Source organism: Chrysochloris asiatica, unplaced genomic scaffold (genome assembly GCF_000296735.1).
Source record: "Chrysochloris asiatica unplaced genomic scaffold, ChrAsi1.0 scaffold00045, whole genome shotgun sequence".
Classification (NCBI taxonomy): domain Eukaryota; kingdom Metazoa; phylum Chordata; class Mammalia; order Afrosoricida; family Chrysochloridae; genus Chrysochloris; species Chrysochloris asiatica.
The window spans coordinates 7,579,257-7,600,166 of record NW_006408563.1 but is presented as its reverse complement, the minus strand read 5'-3'; the positions used below and the strand labels follow the sequence as shown (position 1 = coordinate 7,600,166).

The window sequence follows — 20,910 nt, the reverse complement described above, 5'->3', positions numbered from 1 at the left end:
GCTTTCTGCTCCCGTAAAGATTTACAGCCTCGGAAACCCTGTTCAGGGTTGCTATGGGTCAGAACCGACTCGACAGCACTTAACAACAACAACATATATATACATATATATGCATGTATAAACTATAAAATTTTTGATGTTGCTTTAAAACTAGCTTTTCAAAACATCTTTAAAAAATTTATTCTGTTAAAATATCTGAATTATGAATCTTGATTTAATTTTTGACATCACTGATTTATAGTAATTTTGTACAAATCATGTAAGAAACATTATGTCATTGACCTATTGTGTGCCTCTGTACCATAAGCACTGGACTGAACCAGAAGGTGGCAGTTCGAGCCCACCAGCCACTCCATGGGGAAAAGATGAGGCTTTCTCAAAGATGTACAGTCTTGGAAATGCCATAAACTTACTATGAGTCCAAACCAACTCGACAGCATGTGACAACAACAACTATAGCAAAAGTTGAGGGATTTCTTATTTTTAATGAAGCATAAGATCAGTAGTTCAAGCCCATCAGCTGCTCTGTGGGACAAAAATGAGGCTTTCTGCTCCCAAAAGACATAACAGCCTCAGACTACACAGGCTCAATAAGAGTCAACACTGACTCAATGGCATTTAACAACATCAGTGGACTTTTTGTAGTTAATAAGCTCTGATGCTGATATTAAATAGATCTAACGATCCTTTAAATGTTGAGACACTAATTAAGGTACCTGGAATTAAGAGAAACTAAAGATTTAAATTAAGTGACTGATGCAAAGTGTTTGGGGAATTAATCTCAGATTCTTGGTCTTAATGGCTACATATGAACATAAAAGTCTCTGGGGAAACTCAACAGCATAATCAGATGTTAAGACAGTTTTTGAGAAATGACAGCTGAGAAATTACCTCTACAAAGTTTTGAGCAAATAGAATTCCTGTTGAACAAAATCAGAACAGCAATGACTCAAATATTGTCTCTTCCCCTTTTCCATGCATTCACTGTATGTAAATCAAGATGCCCTTCTCCCTATAACACCAAACATCAATTTATAGTTTCTTTCTAGTCTTTGTTTTTGATATAAGATAAAATGCATTTGTATAATACGATAGGAAACATTCTAGAAGGAGTTTTCTGAAGTCCAACCATTAATTGTCTGGACCTCTTATTTCTTCTTTCTGATGTCTTTATCCAATCCAATATTTCTTAAGAAATAAGCTTGTCAAATCAAGTCTAGGATTTATTTGAGGGAAGGGAGATATTTACTCTCTTCTTTCGACTCCCAAACAAGTGCTATTAGTAAATATTTTCCATAAAGAGAAATATATGTCTTTGAGTTCAGTGGTAGTTTGAGACTGTGAGTAGAAACAAAACCTAATTTTAGATAAGAATACAGGCACAAAGACTTACGTATTTTAGGATACATTAAGCTATCTATCAGTCAGTCCTAGACTTTAGTTCTCTTCAAGTGTAGTGATGGTTCTAGTATTCCAGACTCATAAATGGTTTTTTTAATAATAAAAGTTGTGTAATGAAATTTACTAATTTTCTCTCTATATAGGAAAATGTTCATTGACTACTTTCTCATTACAGAGAAAAGGCTACTGTGAAGACATTATTATATGGTTGACCTATATGAGACTACAGCTATCATGATTTAGGGCCACCAAAAGGAAGAGCTACAGAAGAAAACAAAGGGCATTTCTGGAGGTAGTAGAATGCTTGAGGCCTGGAATTTAAACTTGAGTCACTGTCTGAAGGTAATCATTTTATTTTTAATTAATTGAAAGTAACAGCTTCATGAAAGTTAACATGTTAATGAAAAAGTCAAATTGCAGTTTGTATAGGGAGTTTGTTCTAGTTATGGTTAAAAATTGGAAAACATTTTATACCTTTAAAAGTATAATCACCTCCCTCCCATCTTATCTCTTTTCCTCCTGCATCCCTTCCCTTCCCCCAGTTTCCCTCCTTTCCCCTATACCATCTTCTTGATCCCCGTATTGTCCTCCTTGCCCCATATTGTCCTTCTTGCCCCATATTGCCTCCCTACTCCCATATCATGCCCATATCTTTACTCTCCTTCAAATTTATTCTCTTTACTCAATATTTCTATTTATTAATACTGTATTGTGATTTAATAAAAATTAAGTTAATAATGATGTAGTGCTTAAAGCAAAAAAAAAAGTACACTTTATCATAAAGTGAATTGGGAGTTAGGGATAATTTACAGTAAATACCTTGCCATTGAGAATAAGCTGGGGAAACTGGGTTTTTTAAGAAACTGAATTTAGGTGAATTGAAGAAGTTCATGCTACTTGATAGAAGAAATGGAGGAAAAGGAAATAATGCTTTTCACTGCAGTCAAAACTTTTAGGGCAAAAATATATACACAAAATCTAATTTTAATTGTATGTTTATTTCCCAATTCAACAATGGATTAGGTCAATAGATATTGAAGCCAACTTACTTTTTTTTAGCATTTTATTGTAAATTGAATAAAGGTTTACAAAGTAGATCATCAGTTTTACATTCAACAAATATACTTAGTTTGATTACCATGATTGTAATCCCCTCCATGTACCATTAGTTAATATTATTTACCTCTATTCACTCTAGCTCTTACGCTCCTACTTTTATCTTTCCTCTGCCAACCTCCCTGTTGTTGTATATTGCCTTCTACACCCAAGTTAACATGTATATACCCTCTGTTGTTGTTGTTGTAATGTGCTGTGGAGTCAGTTTCGACTCATAGCGACCCTGTACAGGGTTTCCGAGGTTGTAAATCTTTACTGGAGCAGAACGCCTCATCTTTCTCCCACGGAACAATTGGTAGTATCGAACTGCTGTCCCTGAGGTTGGCAGCCCGATTCGTAACCACTACATACACCCTCTAGCCAGTGAATAAATTTCCCTTACCTCCCACCCCTGGTAACCCATCATAAAATACTTTTTTTATCAAGAAAAACTTTTCTTAACTTCTTACAACAGTGTTTTCTTTTGTGATTGACTAATTTCACTGGAATTCTTGTGTGGCAATATAGGATAAGCCCCAGAATGCTAACCACAAGGTCAGCGGTTCAGATTCACCAACTGCTCCTCAGAAACCATGTACAGGGACTCTAAGATTAAGAACCAATTAACAACAACAACTTGGAGTATTGGTTTGGTATGGCTGGTTAATGTGCTAGACTGTAGTGTTGGTTTGAATCACAAGGTTGGCAGTTCAAGCTCACCAGCCATTCCGCGGAAACCTTATAAAGGGTCAACTCCACGACACATAACTACCATGGGTCGGAACCGACTCTAGAGCACTTAACAACAATAATAATTTCACTCAACTTAATGTCCTCCGGATTCATCCATGTTAAGAGTTATTTTGCAGGTTCATTGTTATTTTTTAATGTTACGTACTAGTCCATTGTGTGTATGTACCAAAGTTTGTTTTAACCATTCTTCTGTTAATGGACATTTAGGCTTTCTACATTTTTTTGCAAGGAGCTCTGGTAGCAGTGGTTATGAGTGAGGCTGCTAAGCTCAACGTTGGCAGTTCGAAACTACTAGCTGTCTGCAGGAGACAGATGAGGCTTTCTGCTCCCCTAAAGATTCACAGGCTCAGAAACCCTGTGCAGGGTCATTATGAGTCAGAACCAACTCCTTGGTACACCAGCACCACATCTTTTTGCTATTGTGAATACTGCTACAATGATCTTGATTATGTTTACATCTATTGTCATAATGTCCTCCAGTTTTAGCTATGTTATGGAGTTTCTTCTCAGATTCATCAGTATTCTTTCACATTGTGTAATAGTCCATTGTGTGTATGTACCACAATTTGTTTAATCATTCTTCTTTTGATGGGCATTTAGGCTGTCTCCCATCTTTTTGTTATTGTGAATAGTGCTGCAGTGAACGTTGTTGTTGTTGTTGGTAAGTGCCTCCAGTCTGTTCTGACCCATAGCAACCCTGTATGGGGCTTCCAAGGAGCATCTGGTGAGCTTGACTGCCGATCTTGAGGTTCAAACTGACTTTGCAGTCCAGCACATTAACCCACAGTACCACACCAGGACTCCTTCAGGGTAGCTTTCTTTAACTCATCTTAAAGAAAGAAAGATCTCTCTTTAAATATATGCAAATTTGTTAATGACTGATAGGTTCTTCAGGCTTGTTTTCATTTTTTTAAGCAAACTGCTTACTAACTCCAATGAAAATTTCATAGATACAGGATAAGCACAGGACTGTGGTTCAAACCCCAGTTTCCCTAGGAGAGAAAGGTGAGGCTGTCTGCTTCTATAAAGATTTGCAGTCTTAGAAACCCTATGTAGGGTGTCTCTTAGTTAGAATTGACTCTATGGCAGTGAGTGTGGTTTTGGTTTTTTGTATGTATGCACGACAGAACAAAACACTGCCCGGTCCTGTGCCATCCTCACAATCATTAAACTTGATTAAGCCCATTGCTGCTGGCACTGTGCCAGTCCATCTTGTTAGGGGTATTCCTCTTTTTCTCTGACCCTCCACTTTACAAAACATAATCATAATGAAAATAACATTCATTGAGCATTGACAGTGTCTTGGGAATTGTGCCTAGTTTTGTAAATATTAATTACTTAATCTTCACAACAACACTTAAGGTACATAGAAATTTATTCTCGTTTTGCAAATGGGAAAACTAAAGCATAGAGTGGTTAACCAAGTGACAGGTAAATATAAAGTTGGAATTTAAACCCAGATCATATGACTCTAGAATACTGTCTTTTATTAATTTATATAGCTTTACTGATGAAGAACTCAGTTTTAATTTTAAAAGTTTAATGAAAAGTACATACATTTGTGTACACCTGAATTGCAACATAGGTCAATTGTTCAACCAAAAGTTACAAAGCAATTTTGGAATGCATATATTGTGACTTATTAAGGCTTTCGTTCACAGTTAGCAAGATTCTTTTTAAATTAATAAACTTTTTTTTTTTTAAATATTTTTAAATTGTGAATTGAATGAAGGTTTGCAGAACAGATTATCAGTCCCACATTCAACAAATCCTACACTTGTTACAATGGTTGCAATCTCTTCTATTTACCGTCAGTTAACAGTATTTACCTCTTGCACTCTTCTGTGTGTCTTCCACTACATGTATCTTTCTTTTGCCACCCTCCCTCTTGTTGTATATTGCCTTTCCCATTAATCAAGCTAACATGAGTCTATCTGGTGTGGCATGGAGTTGGTTCCGACTCATTGTGAGCCTGTATAGGCTTTCTGAGGCTGTAGATCTTTAGTGGAACAGAAAGCCTCATATTTCTCCTACAGAACCACTGGTACTTTTGAATTTCTGACAATGAAGTTAGCAGCCTGTCTCTTAACAATTATGTTACCAAAGCTCCTTGTTTCCAACCCATAGTGACCCTATATAGAGTTTCCAAGGAGCAGCTAGTGACTTGAACTGCTAACCTTACAGTTCAAACCGGCTTCGTAGTCTAGTATATTAATCCACAGCACATACCCTTCATTATTTCAAGTTGAGACTTGAAGTTTTTTCTTCAGTTCTTTCAACTTGAGAAATGCTGAAGTGAGGGAAAAACAGCAGTGAAGCAGCGAGCTAAGCCCTACAGTGTTCAGTAGACCTGGGTGGAGACCTGGTTGGCCAGCAGTGTGGCAAGACTGGGGACTCTTTGGCCCCGAGTCAGTGACACAGTCATAGAGGACTAGAGTGGAGAGTGAAGCGTCCAGCTGATAAGAAGAGAGGGCATATGCATAAGAACACCCACACTTGCAGATAATACCCACTTGACCTGGCTTCAATCACTGGATGATCAGAGCTCAACTAGAAGAAGAAAGAGGGAAAAAAAGAGTGATCTGATACAATTTGATAAAATTGACCTATACCTATGGATGCAGTAGCACAAAAGAGGGAACAAATCTTTACAGCAAGAATCATTCCCACCCCTTCTATACACAGAGTAGACATGGATGGGCAACTTGGACATTGGCTACCCCAAATGAGGGGGCTGCAAAGGCAAGAAGTGACTAGCTTACAAGTTTTCAAGAGGGAGCCTAGATCCAGAGGGCGTGGAGGAAGGTAGAATCTCCACTGTATAGTATCCAGTCTGTCTGGGTGGGGCTAATGAAAAGAGATGGTGATAGGTCCTTTGTGGTACAATGGTGAATAATTGTTATCTTTACTGACCTGACAGTGAGGGTTGGAAATGTAAAGGTAGATGTTTTTGTAGGAAAAGGAGGGGAATGACTGACTTTGCAGTCCAGGAGTGGAGGTCCCTGGAACCATCAAGGGAGAAGAGCGGAGTGTAAGAGAAGCAGTGATGCCGGAGATGGAGGCCGAAACGATTATGTGGAGAGATGGAGTGGCTGAGGACTTTAGATCCGGAGAGGGAGAGGGGCTGGGTGCTGATGACTGGGGGGGGAGGGGGGCGGAGCAGGCTTGTAGGGTATACCCTTTGGTTGGTTGATGATGCATGGAGGGGATTGTAAACATGGCAATGAAACAATATATGATAGGATGAATGTAAAGCTAATGTTCTCTCATGTAAACTATCACATAATTCACAATAAACATTTTTTTAAAAATTGAAGTGCCATGATTAATCAGGTATTTAAATTCTTTTAGCTATTAACCAATAGAAGAAAATGGAATTGAATGTGCTATCAGCATGGAACAGTCTAATTGTTCTTTAAGAGTCAATCATCATGATGGCGAAGAATCAAAAACAGATGTTCAGGTATTTGAGGTAGGGATTCAACTGGAAACTTTTTCTGTTGTATGGCAAATCATGATGCCATTCAACAACTTTTTATGTATCAGGAATAGCTGCTTTATTTAATATGTTCTAGAATTTTTATGTTAAATTATTCATACATTCTTTCATATATTTCATTTTATAATGTAGAATTTTATATAAACTAACGAATTAATTTACTTAAAGTAATAAACTTAGCATAATTAACTTTCCTTAAAATCATGACTGTATTAATAAAAATGTACATGTAGAGAAAAACCTAGACTTTATAGTCTATCATTTCAGGGTACAATCCTGTGAGCAATTCTATCTCAATAAAATTGAGATAATAAAATATAAAAATAATTTCACTTAAAAATTATTTTCTTTGTATATTTGTGCAAATTAACAATTTTTATAAAAAATAAAATAATTATTTAAAAGTGTATGTTTTTCCATTTTTGTTTTATTTTTTAAAATACAAAAACTAAAGTGTTTGGGGTTTTTTTCCTTTGCAAAAGCACCTAACTCATATGGACTCCAGGGATTCTTCCTTTGGACAAAATGATTCTTCTACAGTTGTGCCCATTACTACCCATGGAGCAGATATTTCACTCACATCACAAAATATGCAAGGGTCCCTAACCCAGCCTCCTTCTACAGAGCAGTTCCATCTAGTGGACCAAAGTGGGCAACCTATGCAGTATGAACTTCAGTCACTGGAGGATTCTAATGCACAAATGGTAAGTAAATTTCATAAATAGTTTTATGCTGTTTAGCAGTATACATGTGGGTGCTTCAAAAAGTTTATGGAAAATTGGGATTGAAAAGTAATAGAATTTTTCTATGAATTTTTTTAAACTCCCTCATTATTGCAAAGTTACTGCACTATCTTCAAGGTCTGTGATATGTTTAAAACCATTGTTAATCCCATCTCATTAAAGGTTTTCCTTGTATTCACTGATCCCTACCTACCAAATGTGATGTCCTTTATTAGACATTCGTCTTTTGTAATGAGTCTGAAGTAAGCAAGATAAAACCTTGCAATTCTTGTTTCTGTTGTTGTGGTTGTATGCCACTGAGTTGATTCCAATTCATAGCTACCCTGCCTGCATCGGCCTTCTGAGAGCAGCTGGTAGGTTTAGACTCTGCCCTTGTGGTTACCTGTCTAGTACTTATCCTATAGGACTTAATTTCTTGACACTGTTGACTTATATTGCATTAAAATGTTATTTCCAAGACCTTTGTGTTTAAGTTATATAAGAATTTTAAAAGATTTCCTTTGAGAATACTATTTTAAACTAATTTATCAGTCACTGGTACTTTGAGATCACTTGGAAATGTAACATAATGTATATAACTAGTACTAAAATGCCAGAGTATACATATAATTTACATTTCCTTTTTATATATGCATTAGACTGAACTCAACATCTCATCACTGACTTGCATACCACATGCTGGTGTGATTTCTTGAAGAGAAAGAAAGTAGTATAGGCACCACTGACATATTGGGAAGTAGGCATAAACCTTGCTAATATTTGTAGGTAGATGTATGTGTCATATGACTAACAATGCATAAGGATGAGAATATGAAAATGCTACATTAAATAGTTAGGTAAAGGTATTTTTTTACCAAGTTTGTAGTCTTAGTTGTTGTTATTAAGTGCCATCGAGTCGCTTCCTACTCAGAGCAACCCTGTATAGAGTTTCCAAGGAGCAGCTGGTGGGTTTGAACTGCCAATCTTGTGGTTTGCAGTCCAGCGCTGATCCTACAGCACCACATCCAAAGTCTCAGTAGAAGAAATAAAAGATTTCATTGAAATAAGGAACATTAATTGTAAAATTTTCTCATTCATAGTCAAAAAGAGCCTTTCTATATGTCTTGAAGTACAGTGCCATCTGTGATAGGAAATATCTATATGCCTATAAGGAAGACCAGTTAATAACACTATTACTCAAACTTACACACCAATCATTAAGCCAGTAGTGATGAAATGGAAGAATTCTACCAACTTCTTCAGTCTGAAATTGATCAAACATGATATCAAGATGCATTGTTACTTACTGGTGATTGGAATACAAAAGTTGTGAACACAGAGGAAAGTTGGAAAATGTCATCTTAGTGATAGAAGTGATGCTGGAGATCTCATGAGAGAATTTACGTGGACCTCACCAGATGGAATACACAGAAATCAAATTTACTACATCTGTGGAAAGTGATGATTGAGAAGCTCAATATCATCAGCCAGAAAAAGGCCAGGGACTAACTGGGGAACAGACCATCAATTGCTCATATGTAAAGTTCAGGTTGAAGCTGAAGAAGATTCAAACAAGACCATGAGAGTCCAAATACAATCTTGAGTATATCCCACCTGAATTTAGAGACCATCTCAAGAACTGATTTGATGCATTAGACACTAATGACCAAAGACTTGAAGAGTTGTCAGATGATATTAAGAACATCATACATAAATAAATGGTCATTACAAAGACAAAAACAGATGTTAAAAGAGACTGCAACTTGTTCTTGAATGTAGAGAAACTAAAGCTGTTGTGTGAGTTCCAACTCAGCAAAACAAAACACTAGACTAAAAACTGCCTGGTCCTGTGTTATTCTCACAATTGTTGTTATATTTGAGCCTAGTTGCTGCCACTGTGTCAGTCTGTCTCTTTGGGGTCTTCCCCTTCTTGACTGACCCTTCACTTTTCCAAGTCTGATATCCTTGTGTAGGGACTGGTCCTATCTGACAACATATTCAAAGTACAAGAGACAAAACTTAACTTTTCCTGTTTTTAAGGAGCATTCTGACTGCTTCTCGCAAGACAGATTGATTTATTCTTCTGGCAGTCCATAATATTTTCAATAGTTTCTGCTAACACCATAATTCCAATGTATTGATTGTTCTGTGGTCTTCCTTATTTCATTGCGTAATTTTCACATGCATATGAGGTGATCAAAAATACAATGACTTGGGTCCGGCGTACCATATTCCTTAAAATGACTTCTTTGCTCTTTAACACTTTAAGGAGGTCTTTAGCAGCAGATTTGCCTAATGTAATACGTCATTTCATTTAACTGAGGCTAGGAGTCTGAATTCACAGTTTCAGCTCTGGAGAAAGGTCCTTGTTTTAGCATCTATAAGCCTGGCATTCCTTGGAGATCTCCACGTGTCTTGGCATCAATCTTTCCTTGGACCTAGGAGCTGTTCCACAGTTCAGGGATTCAGGTCCAAAGGATACACTTCACTTCCTGGGCTATTCTTTAATGGTAGTAGATCCCTGTGAGTTCTCTTTGCTTGCTTTAATCTCTCTAGTGGTTACAAATTAGGCTGCGAACCTTAAGGTAAGCAGTTCAAAACTACCAGCTGTTCCATGGGAGAATGATGAGGCTTTCTGCTCCCGTAAAGATTTACAGCCTTGGAAACCCTGTACAGGGTCACTGAGTCAGTTCCGACTCCACAGCACATCACCACTACCACCACCATATCTCAAAAGAGAAAGACTCAAAAAACAGCTTAATCCTATAGAGGTTTCTTCTGGCTACATTAATATCATAGCTGCCAAAAGAACCAATTGATCCGTTTTGGAAGAAGTGCAGCCAGAGTGCTCCTTAGAGACTCAGATGGCCAAACTTCGTCTCTCACACCTTGGACATTTTGTCAGGAGGGTCCAGTTGCTGGAGAAGGATATCATGATTGGTAAGGTGGAGGGTCAGAGAAGAAGAGGAAGACCCCAAACGAGATGGATTGCCCAAGTGGCGGTATCGACGGACTCAAGTGTGGCCCAGGATCGGGCAGTGATTTGTTCTGCTGTGCATAATGTCGCTATGGGTCAGTACCAACTCGGTGGCACCTAACAACAACAAGAGTACTTAAATCAGTTCAGAGATTATCACATCAGTTCACATCATGGGAGATGATTACATCAGGTTAGATTTCATCATTGGGAATTATCCCGTCTTAACTGATAAACCTGGATTAAAGTGGAGTCCTGGTGTGGTGCTGTGAATTAATGCGCTGGGGTGCAAAGTTGGTTTGAACCGCAAGTTTGGCACTTCAGGCTCACCACCCACTCCTCAAGAAACCCTATACAGGGTTGCTATGGATCAGAACCAACTTGACGATACTTAACAACAACAATAACTGAAAAACCACTGAGAATTTTGATCCAACCAAGTTGACACAAAACCCTAACCATCACACCATGCTTCAACATCACTTTTTAAAATTGGATGATGACTTTGTAACTCGGCCTGCTAGAAACCTGGTGTTTACCTCTTGGAATTAGCAATACTATTGGCCAGTTTAATGCTTATCATGCACACCATTATGGTAGTACTGACAGATGGTGAAAATAAGAACAGCAATGTTTATCTTTTTGTGATTGACTAATTTCACTCAGCATAATGCCCAACAACAACAATACCTCTAGGTTCATCTGTGTTGTTGATGGATTCATCATTATATTTAATGTGGTGTAGTACTTCATTGTATTTATGCACCATTATTTGTTTATCTAGTCATGTATCGATAGGTATTTAGATTGTTTCCATCATTTTGCTATTGTGAATAATGTGATGAACATGGGTATGCATATATCTATTTGTGTCAGCTCTTATTACTCAAAATAATATGCAAACTAATAGGATTGCTGGATCACAAAGTACTTATATTTCTAACTCTTAAGAGATGTTTTCCTCAGTGGTTGTACCATTTAAAATCATACCCTCATCAGCATTTGTTGTTTTCCTTTTTTTTAATCATTATTATTCATTGTTGCGTTTTGGTGTTCTGTTTAAGATTTAAATGGCATGGCGCTATGGTTTAAAGCACTGGACCACAAGGTCAATTTGAACCATAAGGTCAGTGGTTCAAACTCGCTAGCTGCTCCTTGGAAACCCTATACAGGATCACAATGAGTTGGGACTGACTCAATGACACTTAAAACAACAACAACTTACAAGTAGTAATGCAGTCTCTATCACCATCAGCATTGTTCTTGTGTTTGACGTAGCCCAAAACAGGAAAGTCTGAGAAAGTAGGTTAAACCGAAAAAAAAACTACAGTAAGTATGCTTTTATTTTAAATAAATTTTCCTTGTATTTACAGACTTTTTAGATACTCTGTAGCATTCCAGGTGGATCAGATATTCTATATGGATCAGGTCAGGACATAATGTACAAGCAGAAATACAAAAATAAATCCTATTTAATTAGATAGCTAACAAAGTTACCATTTTTTAAATTATTGAAAATTATTTAAAGTATGGGACACATGATTACCACACATATAAATAAGTCAGACATGTATAACCTTTATAATAAGTAGCAAAATTTTAAAGTCTAGTCAGAGACTTTGTTCAAATGATCGAGTAATTAGATTGTCATTGTTGTTGTTCAGTGCCATCAAGTAATTAGATAGCATGCGTATATAATGAAAGTGTCATATGTGCCGTAATGTTTTCATCTTTAAATGGGAGAAATAATAGTATCTACCATGTTGTAGTGCCATGGAGTCAGTTCCAACTCATAGCAACCCTGTGTAGTGTTTCCAAGAAGAGGCAGGTGGGTTTGAGCCACCGGCCTTGCAGTTCAAACTAACTTTGTGATCTAGTGCCTATCCTACAGTGCCACCAGTACTCCAGTATCTACCATAGAGGGAGGTATATATTTAATAATTTAGTTAAGTAATAATTGCATTAGATCACTGTAGGTATGTGTGTTTTATTTATTTATTTATCTTACTGCTTCCAAGATGATTGTAGCCAACCCATCAGACAACGGACAGGTGCTTCAAGTAATTCCATCTAGCCAGACAGGAATGACACACGTGGTTGTTCCTCAGGGACAGCTTGTGGATGTGAATAGTCCTCCGGGTGAGTAATAATGGGGTATAAGGGATTTGAGAATACATTAAAGAATAAATACATATTTCAGAGCGATTGACTCATGAAAGTCAGTGTTAAAATTAACTTATTTAGGTAAAATTGTGAACTAAATAATTAGAAAAAATTTCTTGGCTTAATTGAATTCAAGTTCGTTTTTCAACTCTTGTCTAGGTTAGCTGTCTATTTCATTTTGGAATTCTGTGAAGCTGGTTGACTCCTGCTTCCTCCCAAAGGACCAGTGAGCATAAAACAAATTCTTTTTAATTATAATACAGTAATAATAACAACAGTAACAAAAACATAGTGCTAATAGCTACTGGAGAAGTTGTTACAATTATATTTTTACCAATATTTTTGTTAGTCATGTGACTCATTGCTGTTTTTAAAAATAACCTTTTCCTTCTCTTTGCTGTTTTCTTTTTTCCCCACCAATCCTTTAGATTCAGAAAGGAAAATTATACTTCCCATTTCTTTTTATTGTATGCTTTCTTTACTTATCGGGTAATATTTATATGCGTGCTCTTCCTTTTGCTTCCTTTTCCAGCCATTTGAGTCTCCTTTCTAATATCATAGCTACACTTTTTTGTCACTCTCTGATAGCTAATAGTTAGATGTTGGGTGCCGTCAGTCACTTCTGACTCATAGAGACCCTGTATAGGGTTTTCCGAAAGTAGTTGGTGGGTTTAAACTGTTGACCTTGCAATTACCAGTTCAATGATTATCTTACAGCACCACGCCAGGAGTCATATATGTATGTATATATACACCACATGTGTTGTGCTGTGGATTAATCCACTGAACTGCATGGTTGGTTTTGAACCACAAGGTCGGCCGTTCAGGTTCACCAGCCACTCCTCAGAAATCCTGTGAATCAGAACTGACTCTACGGCACTTAACAGCAACAACATATATAGTTGGTGTGGCGTTGTAGGATAAGCACTGGACCGCAAGGTTGGTTTGAACTGCAAGGTCAGTGGTTCAAACTCACCAGTCATTCCTTGGAAACCCTGTACAGGGTCACTATGAGTCAGAACTGATTCAACGGCACTTAACAACAATAATATATATGTGTGTATATACATATGTGTATATATACATACACACATACACACTCATCTCTTGTCTATCAGTTTGTCTTACTGTGCTGGCTTGCTTATTTCTGGAAGCTATACCAGCAGAGTTACCCATAGTAGACAGATTTCTGTGGAGATTCTAAACTAAGACAGACTAGTAAGAAGGAGAGGCAGACTATTTCTGAATGTTTAGCCGCTGAAAGCCTATGAATAGCAGCCGAACATTGTCAGATATAGTGTCAGAAGATGAAAACAATATGAATAATACCAGAATATTGTCAGACATAGTGTCTGAAAGTGAGCCCCTCAGATTGGAAGGCACTCAAAATACAATTGGGGAATAGCTATGCCCTCAAAGTAGAATTGACTGTAATAATGTGAATGGAGTAAAGCTTTTGGGACCTTCGTTTGCTGATGGGGCGCATCTCAAAATGAAGAGAAACAACCACAGACATCCATTAATCATCAAAACATGGAATGTACAAAGTATGAATCTAGGACTATTGAAAGTTGTCAAAGATGAAATTAAATGCATAAAGATGAATATGCTAGGCATTAAAGAGCTAAAATGCATTAATATTGGCCATTATGAATTTGATAGTCCTATGGAGTCTGGTGTGGCGCTGCGGGTTAATGTGCCAGACAGCAAAGCCATTTGAAATGCAAGGTTGGTGGTTCAAGCTCACCAGCTGCTCCTTGGAAATCCTATACAGGGTCGCTATGGGTCGGAACCAACTCAGTGGCACTTCACAACAACAACAACAGTGGTTTACTGTGCCAGGAACCACAAATTAAAGAGGGATGACATAGCAATTCATCATCAGAAAGAATATTTCAAGACCTGTCTTGAAGTACAATGCTATTTGTGATCAGATAATATCCATACACCTACAAGAAAGACCACTTAATACAACTATTACTTAAATTAATGCACCAATCACTAAAGCCAGTGATGATGAAATTGAATTCAACAGACTTCTTCAGTTTGAAATTGATCAAACATGCAATCAAGATAATTACTGGCAAGTGGGATGCAAAAGTTGCAAATAAAAAATGGAAGGGGTCTGTAGTTGGAAGACATGGACTTGATAATAGAAGTGATATTGGAGCTCATATGATAGAATTTTGCAAGACCAATGACTTATTCATTGCAAATACCTTTTTTAAACAAGGTGAAAGGTGATTTTTTTTTTTATACTTATGGACCTTACCAGGTAGAATAAACAGGAATCACATTGATTACATCTACTGGAAGGAGCTCTGGTAGTGTAGAGATTAAAATTGGGCTGTGAACTGCAAGGTCAGCAGTTCAAAACTACCAGCTGTTCTGTGGGAGAAAGATGAGGCTTTCTGCTCCCGTAAAGATTTACAGCCTTAGAAACCCTGTGCAAGGGTCTCTGTGAGTTGGAACTGACTCTATGGCACATAACCACCACCACCAGGAATTGATAGAATACAAATTGAAGCTTTTCAACAAATTGATGCAGCACTGGAGGCATAGTCATGGATGTCAAGAAATTTGGAAGGCAACTGTCTGGCCAACTGACTGGAAGAGATCCATATTTGAGCCTATTCTAAAGGGAGGTAAACCAACAATACGAAAATCATCAAACATCATTAATATCACATGCAAGTAAGATTTTGCTGAAGATAATTCAAAACTGGCTGCAACAGTACATCAACAGGGAACTGTCAGAAATTCAAGCCAGATTTAGAAGAGGACATGGAACTAGGAATATCATTGCTTCTATCAGATGGATTTTGACTGAAAGCATACAATACTAGAAATATGCTTACTTACTCTTTGTTAGCTATGCAGAGACTTTAAACTGTGTGGAGCATGAAAAGCTATGAATAACATTGTGAAGAATGGCTTTTCCAGAACACTTGATTGTGCTCATGAGGATCCTGTACATAGACCCAGAAGCAGTTGTTAAAACAGAAGAAGGGAATGCTGATTGGTTTAAAATTAGTAAAGGTGTGCAGCAGGGCTGTATTCTGTCATCATGCTTATTCATTCTCTATGTTTAGCAAATAGCCTGAGAAGCTGGATTATATGAAGAAGAATGTGGCATCAGGATTAGATGTTGGATAACATTGTGAAGAATGGGTGTTCCAGAATACTTAAGTATGCTCATGAGGAACATGCACATCAACCAAGAGGCAATCCTTCAAACAGAACAAGGAGATTTTGAATGGTTTTAAAGCAGGAAAGGAGTGCATCAGGGTTGTATTTTTTCACCATAGTTATTTAGTCTGTATGTTGAGCAAATAGCTCTTTAACAGCCTGTGATATGCAGATGCTGCAACCTTGCTTGCTGAAAGTGAAGAGGACTTAAAATATTTACTGATGAAGGTCAAAGACCACAACTTTAAGTATGAATTGGACCTCAGTGTAAAAAAAAAAAAAAGCCTCACAATTGAACCAATAAATAACATCATGATAAATGTAGAAAAGATTGATGTTGTAAAAGACTTCATTTTCCACAATCAACACTCATGGAAGCAGCAAACGACCTATTGTATTAGGTAAATCTGTTGACTAAAGGCCACTTTAAAGGAGCTCTGGTAGCATAGTGGTTACGAGTTGGGCTGCTCAAGGTCAGCAGTTCGAAACTACCAGCTATTCCATGGGAGGAAGATGAGGCTTTCTGTTCCTGTAAAGATTTGCAGCCTCAGAAACCCTATATAGGGTCGCTATGAGTCAGAATCGACTCCACGGCACATAACTAACCAAAGACCTCTTTAAAGTGTTCAAGAGCAAATGTATCAGTTTGAAGACTAAGGTGTACTTATCCAAGTCATGGTATTTTCAATAGTCTCATATACATGTGGAAGTTGGAACAATGAATAAGGAAGACTGTAGAAGAAGTAATGATTTGAGTTATAGTGTTAGAGAAGAATATTGAAGGTACCCATGGACTGCCAGAAGTACAAACAAATCTGTATTGGAAGAAGTACAGACAGAATTCTCCTTAGAAGCAAGGATGGCAAGACTTCATCTCTCATAATTTGAACATATTATTAGAAGGGACCAGCCCTACGAGAAGACCATTATACTTAGTAAAGTGGGGGGTCAATAATAAAGAGGATGACTCCCCAGCCAGATAGATTGGCACAGTGGCAGCAGCAGTGGGCTCAATGTAACAGTTTGCAAGGATTGGTGCAGGACTAGGCAGTGTTTCATTCTTCTGTGCATAGGGTCTCTGTGAGTCAGAACCGTCAACAACACCTTAAAACAACATACATGTATACTAGAGTTCTGATTCTTTATCTGTGTTAACATCCATGAAAACTAAGAAAAAAACAGTTTGCAAAAAACAGTATAAACAAAAAATATATTTTCCATTTTTCTGTTGTGAAACTTAGCAATTATTTCTACCACTTTTTTATCCAAACTGACTTAAGTTATAAAAACTTAATTAAGAAATTACAGTAGTATTTTAATCTTAAAATAAATGCATTTATCAGAGAAATTCTCAACAAATCATTATAAGTTTTATTATCTTTAGCTTCATAATAGTTCTTCCCTTTCCTATTACAAATAATAAGTTCTAGTTGGGCACAATCATATGTGTTAGTCAAGTTAATAATGTTTTGTTCTTGTTGTTAAGATGTCTCTGAAGAGAAAACTGGTGACAGAAACTTACCAACTGTAAGAGTGGATGGTCTAGCAGACAATACCAGTAATTACATTCTTCATCCACATGCATCCCTCACATCACCAAAAAAGTCAGTGACCAGGTGAGTTAATACGAAAGAGGAGCTCATCTTTTAAAATCACTATGGTAATCATTTTTTTTACAAGTTTCTCTGAAGCTTTTATAGTACTGCATTTTAATATTTTTAAATTGTCTTTCAATTTGGTGGGTATTATCTGGTATCTCACTGAAAATTTACATTATGTTTATTTAATTACACTAAGGTTGAACATTTGTCTTATTATATGTATGTTTTTTGCCTTGTCTAGTCTTTTAAAATAAAATGAAGTCATATAATATGAGGGGGCTTTAAAAAGTTCATGTTGTTGTTGTTGTTGTTATGTGCCATCGAGTCGGTTCCGACCCATAGCGACCCTGTATAGGGTTTCCGAGGGTGTAAATCTTTACGGGAGTAGAAAGCCTCATCTTTCTCCCGCGGTGCAGCTGGTAGTTTCGAACCGCTGACCTTAAGGTTCGCAGCCCAATTCGTAACCAAATGAAATTAAAAGATTCTGGAATTTTTCCCAAAATTTTTTGAAGCCCCTGTATGTGTCCCCTTATGTTTGGCTTATTTCACTAAGCATGTATCAAAACTTCAGTTCTACTGTCTGAGTACTGTGTTATATACGTACAAAGGAATTCTACTTAATCAGTGGAAATCTATTTTTCAATTACAGCTAAAGCTAATTGACTATAGAAAAAAATCAGAAATTCAAAAAATAGAATAAATGATTACCAAATATGTCTTTAATTATTTTAATGGAAGCTTGGCAGCTAGGAGGCTTCTTTAGAAGTTATGCATGGCCAAAGTGCTTCTTTTCTACACTGTCATTTCCTGTTATCATTTTCTTGTTTATTGTGATAAAGTAACATGTAATACAAACTTTGCCATTATAATGATCTTTAAGTATATAATTCATTGATGTTAATTATGTGATTGACCATGCTGTGCTCTTATCACCACCCTGTGCAAGTTTCCTTAAATTGTCATGAAAAATGTTAATTAAGAGAAAATTCAAACCAAAACAGAAGTTAACATATAACAAAAGCAGAGGAGTTAAATGCATAATAAGAACATAAGGAAGTCAATAAAATTTTCATGAATTAGAATAAATAACTCTTTACTCAAGAAACTTTTATTGTCAGGTGCTTCAGTGCAGTTGGTGTTGTTGTTGTTAAGTGCCGTCCAGTTGGTTCCAACTCATAGTGATGCTGTATAGTGTTTCCGAGGAGCAGCTGGTAAGCTTGAACCACCAACCTTTTGGTTTGACCGACCATGCAGTCCAGTGCATTAACCCACAGTGCCACACCAGGACTCTTTTCTTGCACTTCACTTTATTGCACTTTGCAGATGTTGCATTTTTTTATATATATACAAATTAAGGATTTGTAGCTACCATGTGTTGACCAAGTCTATTAGCAACATTTTTTAAATAGCATATGCTTACCTCATTCCCATATGTCTGAGTCACATATAGTATTTCAAGCTTTTTTACAGTTTTATTGCAAGCTTGTTGTAGTTAGATGCCATTGAGTAGTGACCCTGTGCACAGCAGAAGGAAACACTGCCCGATCCTGGGCTAACCTCACTACTGTTTCCAAGCTTGAGTCCATCCATGCTGCCACTTGGCCAATCCATCTTGTTGGGGGTCTTCCTCTTTCTCTCTGTCCTTCCACCTTAGCAAACATGATGTACTTCACCAGCGACTGGTCCCTTCTGACAATATGTCTGAAGTATGAGAGACGAAGTTTGGCCATCTTGGCCTCCAAGGAGCACTTTGGCTGCACTTCTTCCAAAACAGATCTGTTGGTTCTTTTGACAGCGTATGGCACTTTCAATATTCTCCTCCAACACCATAACTCAAAAGCACCAATTCTTCTATGGTCTTCCTTATGCACTGTCCAGCTTTCACATGCATATGAGGTTATTGAAAATACCATGGCTTGGGTTAGGCGAACCTTAGTCTTCAAGCTGACATCTTTGCTCTTCAACACTTTCAAAAGGTCTTGTGCAGCAGATTTGCCTAATGCAGTATGTCATTTGATTTCTCTTGACTGCTGCTTCCATGAATGTTGATAGTTGATCCAAGAAGAATAAAGTCCTTGACAACTTCAATCTTTTCTCTGTTGTTATTGATAAGAATGTTGTTTATTGGTCCAGTGGTGAGGATTTTTGTTTTCTTTATATTGAGATAAAATCCATACCGAAAGTTGTCCTCTGATCTTCGTCACTAAATATTTTAAATCCTCTTCACTTTCAGCAAGCAAGGTTGTATCATCTGCATATCGCAGGTTGTTAATGAGTCTTCCTCTAATCCTAATGCCATGTTTTTCTTCATATAACCCAGCTTCTGGGATTATTTGCTCAACATACAGGTTGAATAAGTATGGTGAAAGAATACAACCTGGTTGCATACCTTTCTTAATTTTAAACCATTCAGTGTTCCATGTTCTGTTCAAACAACTGCCTCTTGGTCCATGTACAGATTCCTCATGAGCACAATTAAGTGTTCCAGAATATTCATACTTCGTAATGTCCATAGCTTGTCATGATCCACACAATCAAAAGCTTCTGCGTAGTCAATAAAGCACATGTAAACATCTTTCTGATATTTTCTGTTTTTAGCCACATCAGCAATGATATCCCTTGTTCCACGACCTCTTCTGAATCCGGCTTGAACCTCTGGAAGTTCTCTGTTAATGTATGCTTGCAGCAGTTTCTGTATTACATTTATTAAAACTTTACTCGCATGGGGTATCAAAGAGATTGTCCGATGATTTCCACATTCTGTTGGGTTACCTCTCTTTAGAATGGGCACAAATACGGATCGCTTCCAGTAGGCCAGATAGTTGTCTTCCAGATTTCTTGGCAGAGATGAGTGAGTGCCTCCTGTGCCGCCTCACTTTCTTGAAAGATTTCAATTTTTATTCCATCAACTCCTGGTGCTTTGTTCTTTGCCAATTCCTTCAATGCACCTTGGACTCCCTCCTTCAGTATGATTGGCCCTTGATCACATGCTACCGCTTGAAACAGTTGAACATTAACAATTTCCTTTTGATTTAGTGACTCTGTGTATTTTTTCCATCTTTTTTTTTTTTTTAATCTTGTGAGTTATGTGATCGTTTACATGGGAGAACGTTAGTTTTAAATGCATCCTATCGTATATCATTTAATTGCCATGGTTACAAACCCCTCCATGTATCATCAGCCAACCAGTATACCCTGCAAGCCTGCCCCCCTGGTTGTCAGCACACAACCCTCTCCATCTCTGGGTCTAAAGCCCCCAGCCACTCCATCTCTCCACGTCATCATCTTTTCCTCCATCTCTGGTATCGGGGTCGGGTCCCACTCTCCGCTCTTTCCATCTTCTCTTGAAGCTTTCTGCATCATTCAATAATTTGCCCAGTGAATCTTTCAATAACGAAAGTCAACGCTTGAATTTTTTCTTCAGTTCCCCCAGCTTCAGAAATGCTGAGTGTGGTCTTCCTTTTTGGTTTTCTGATTCTAGATCTTTGCACATTTTGTTGTAATATTTGG

The 20,910-nt window shown here is 37.3% G+C and overlaps 1 protein-coding gene across 1 annotated transcript in view; it reads left to right on the top strand.

The window, feature by feature from the left end:
* Positions 1–20,910, top strand: part of CARF (calcium responsive transcription factor) — a 75,362-nt gene that overhangs the window by 3,813 nt on the left and 50,639 nt on the right. The window contains 5 exon segments of the mRNA XM_006861973.1: positions 1,577–1,743; positions 6,601–6,721; positions 7,231–7,452; positions 12,466–12,586; positions 17,286–17,415. Of these exon segments, the coding sequence (XP_006862035.1) occupies positions 6,644–6,721; positions 7,231–7,452; positions 12,466–12,586; positions 17,286–17,415 (551 nt within the window). The 5' untranslated portion in view covers positions 1,577–1,743; positions 6,601–6,643.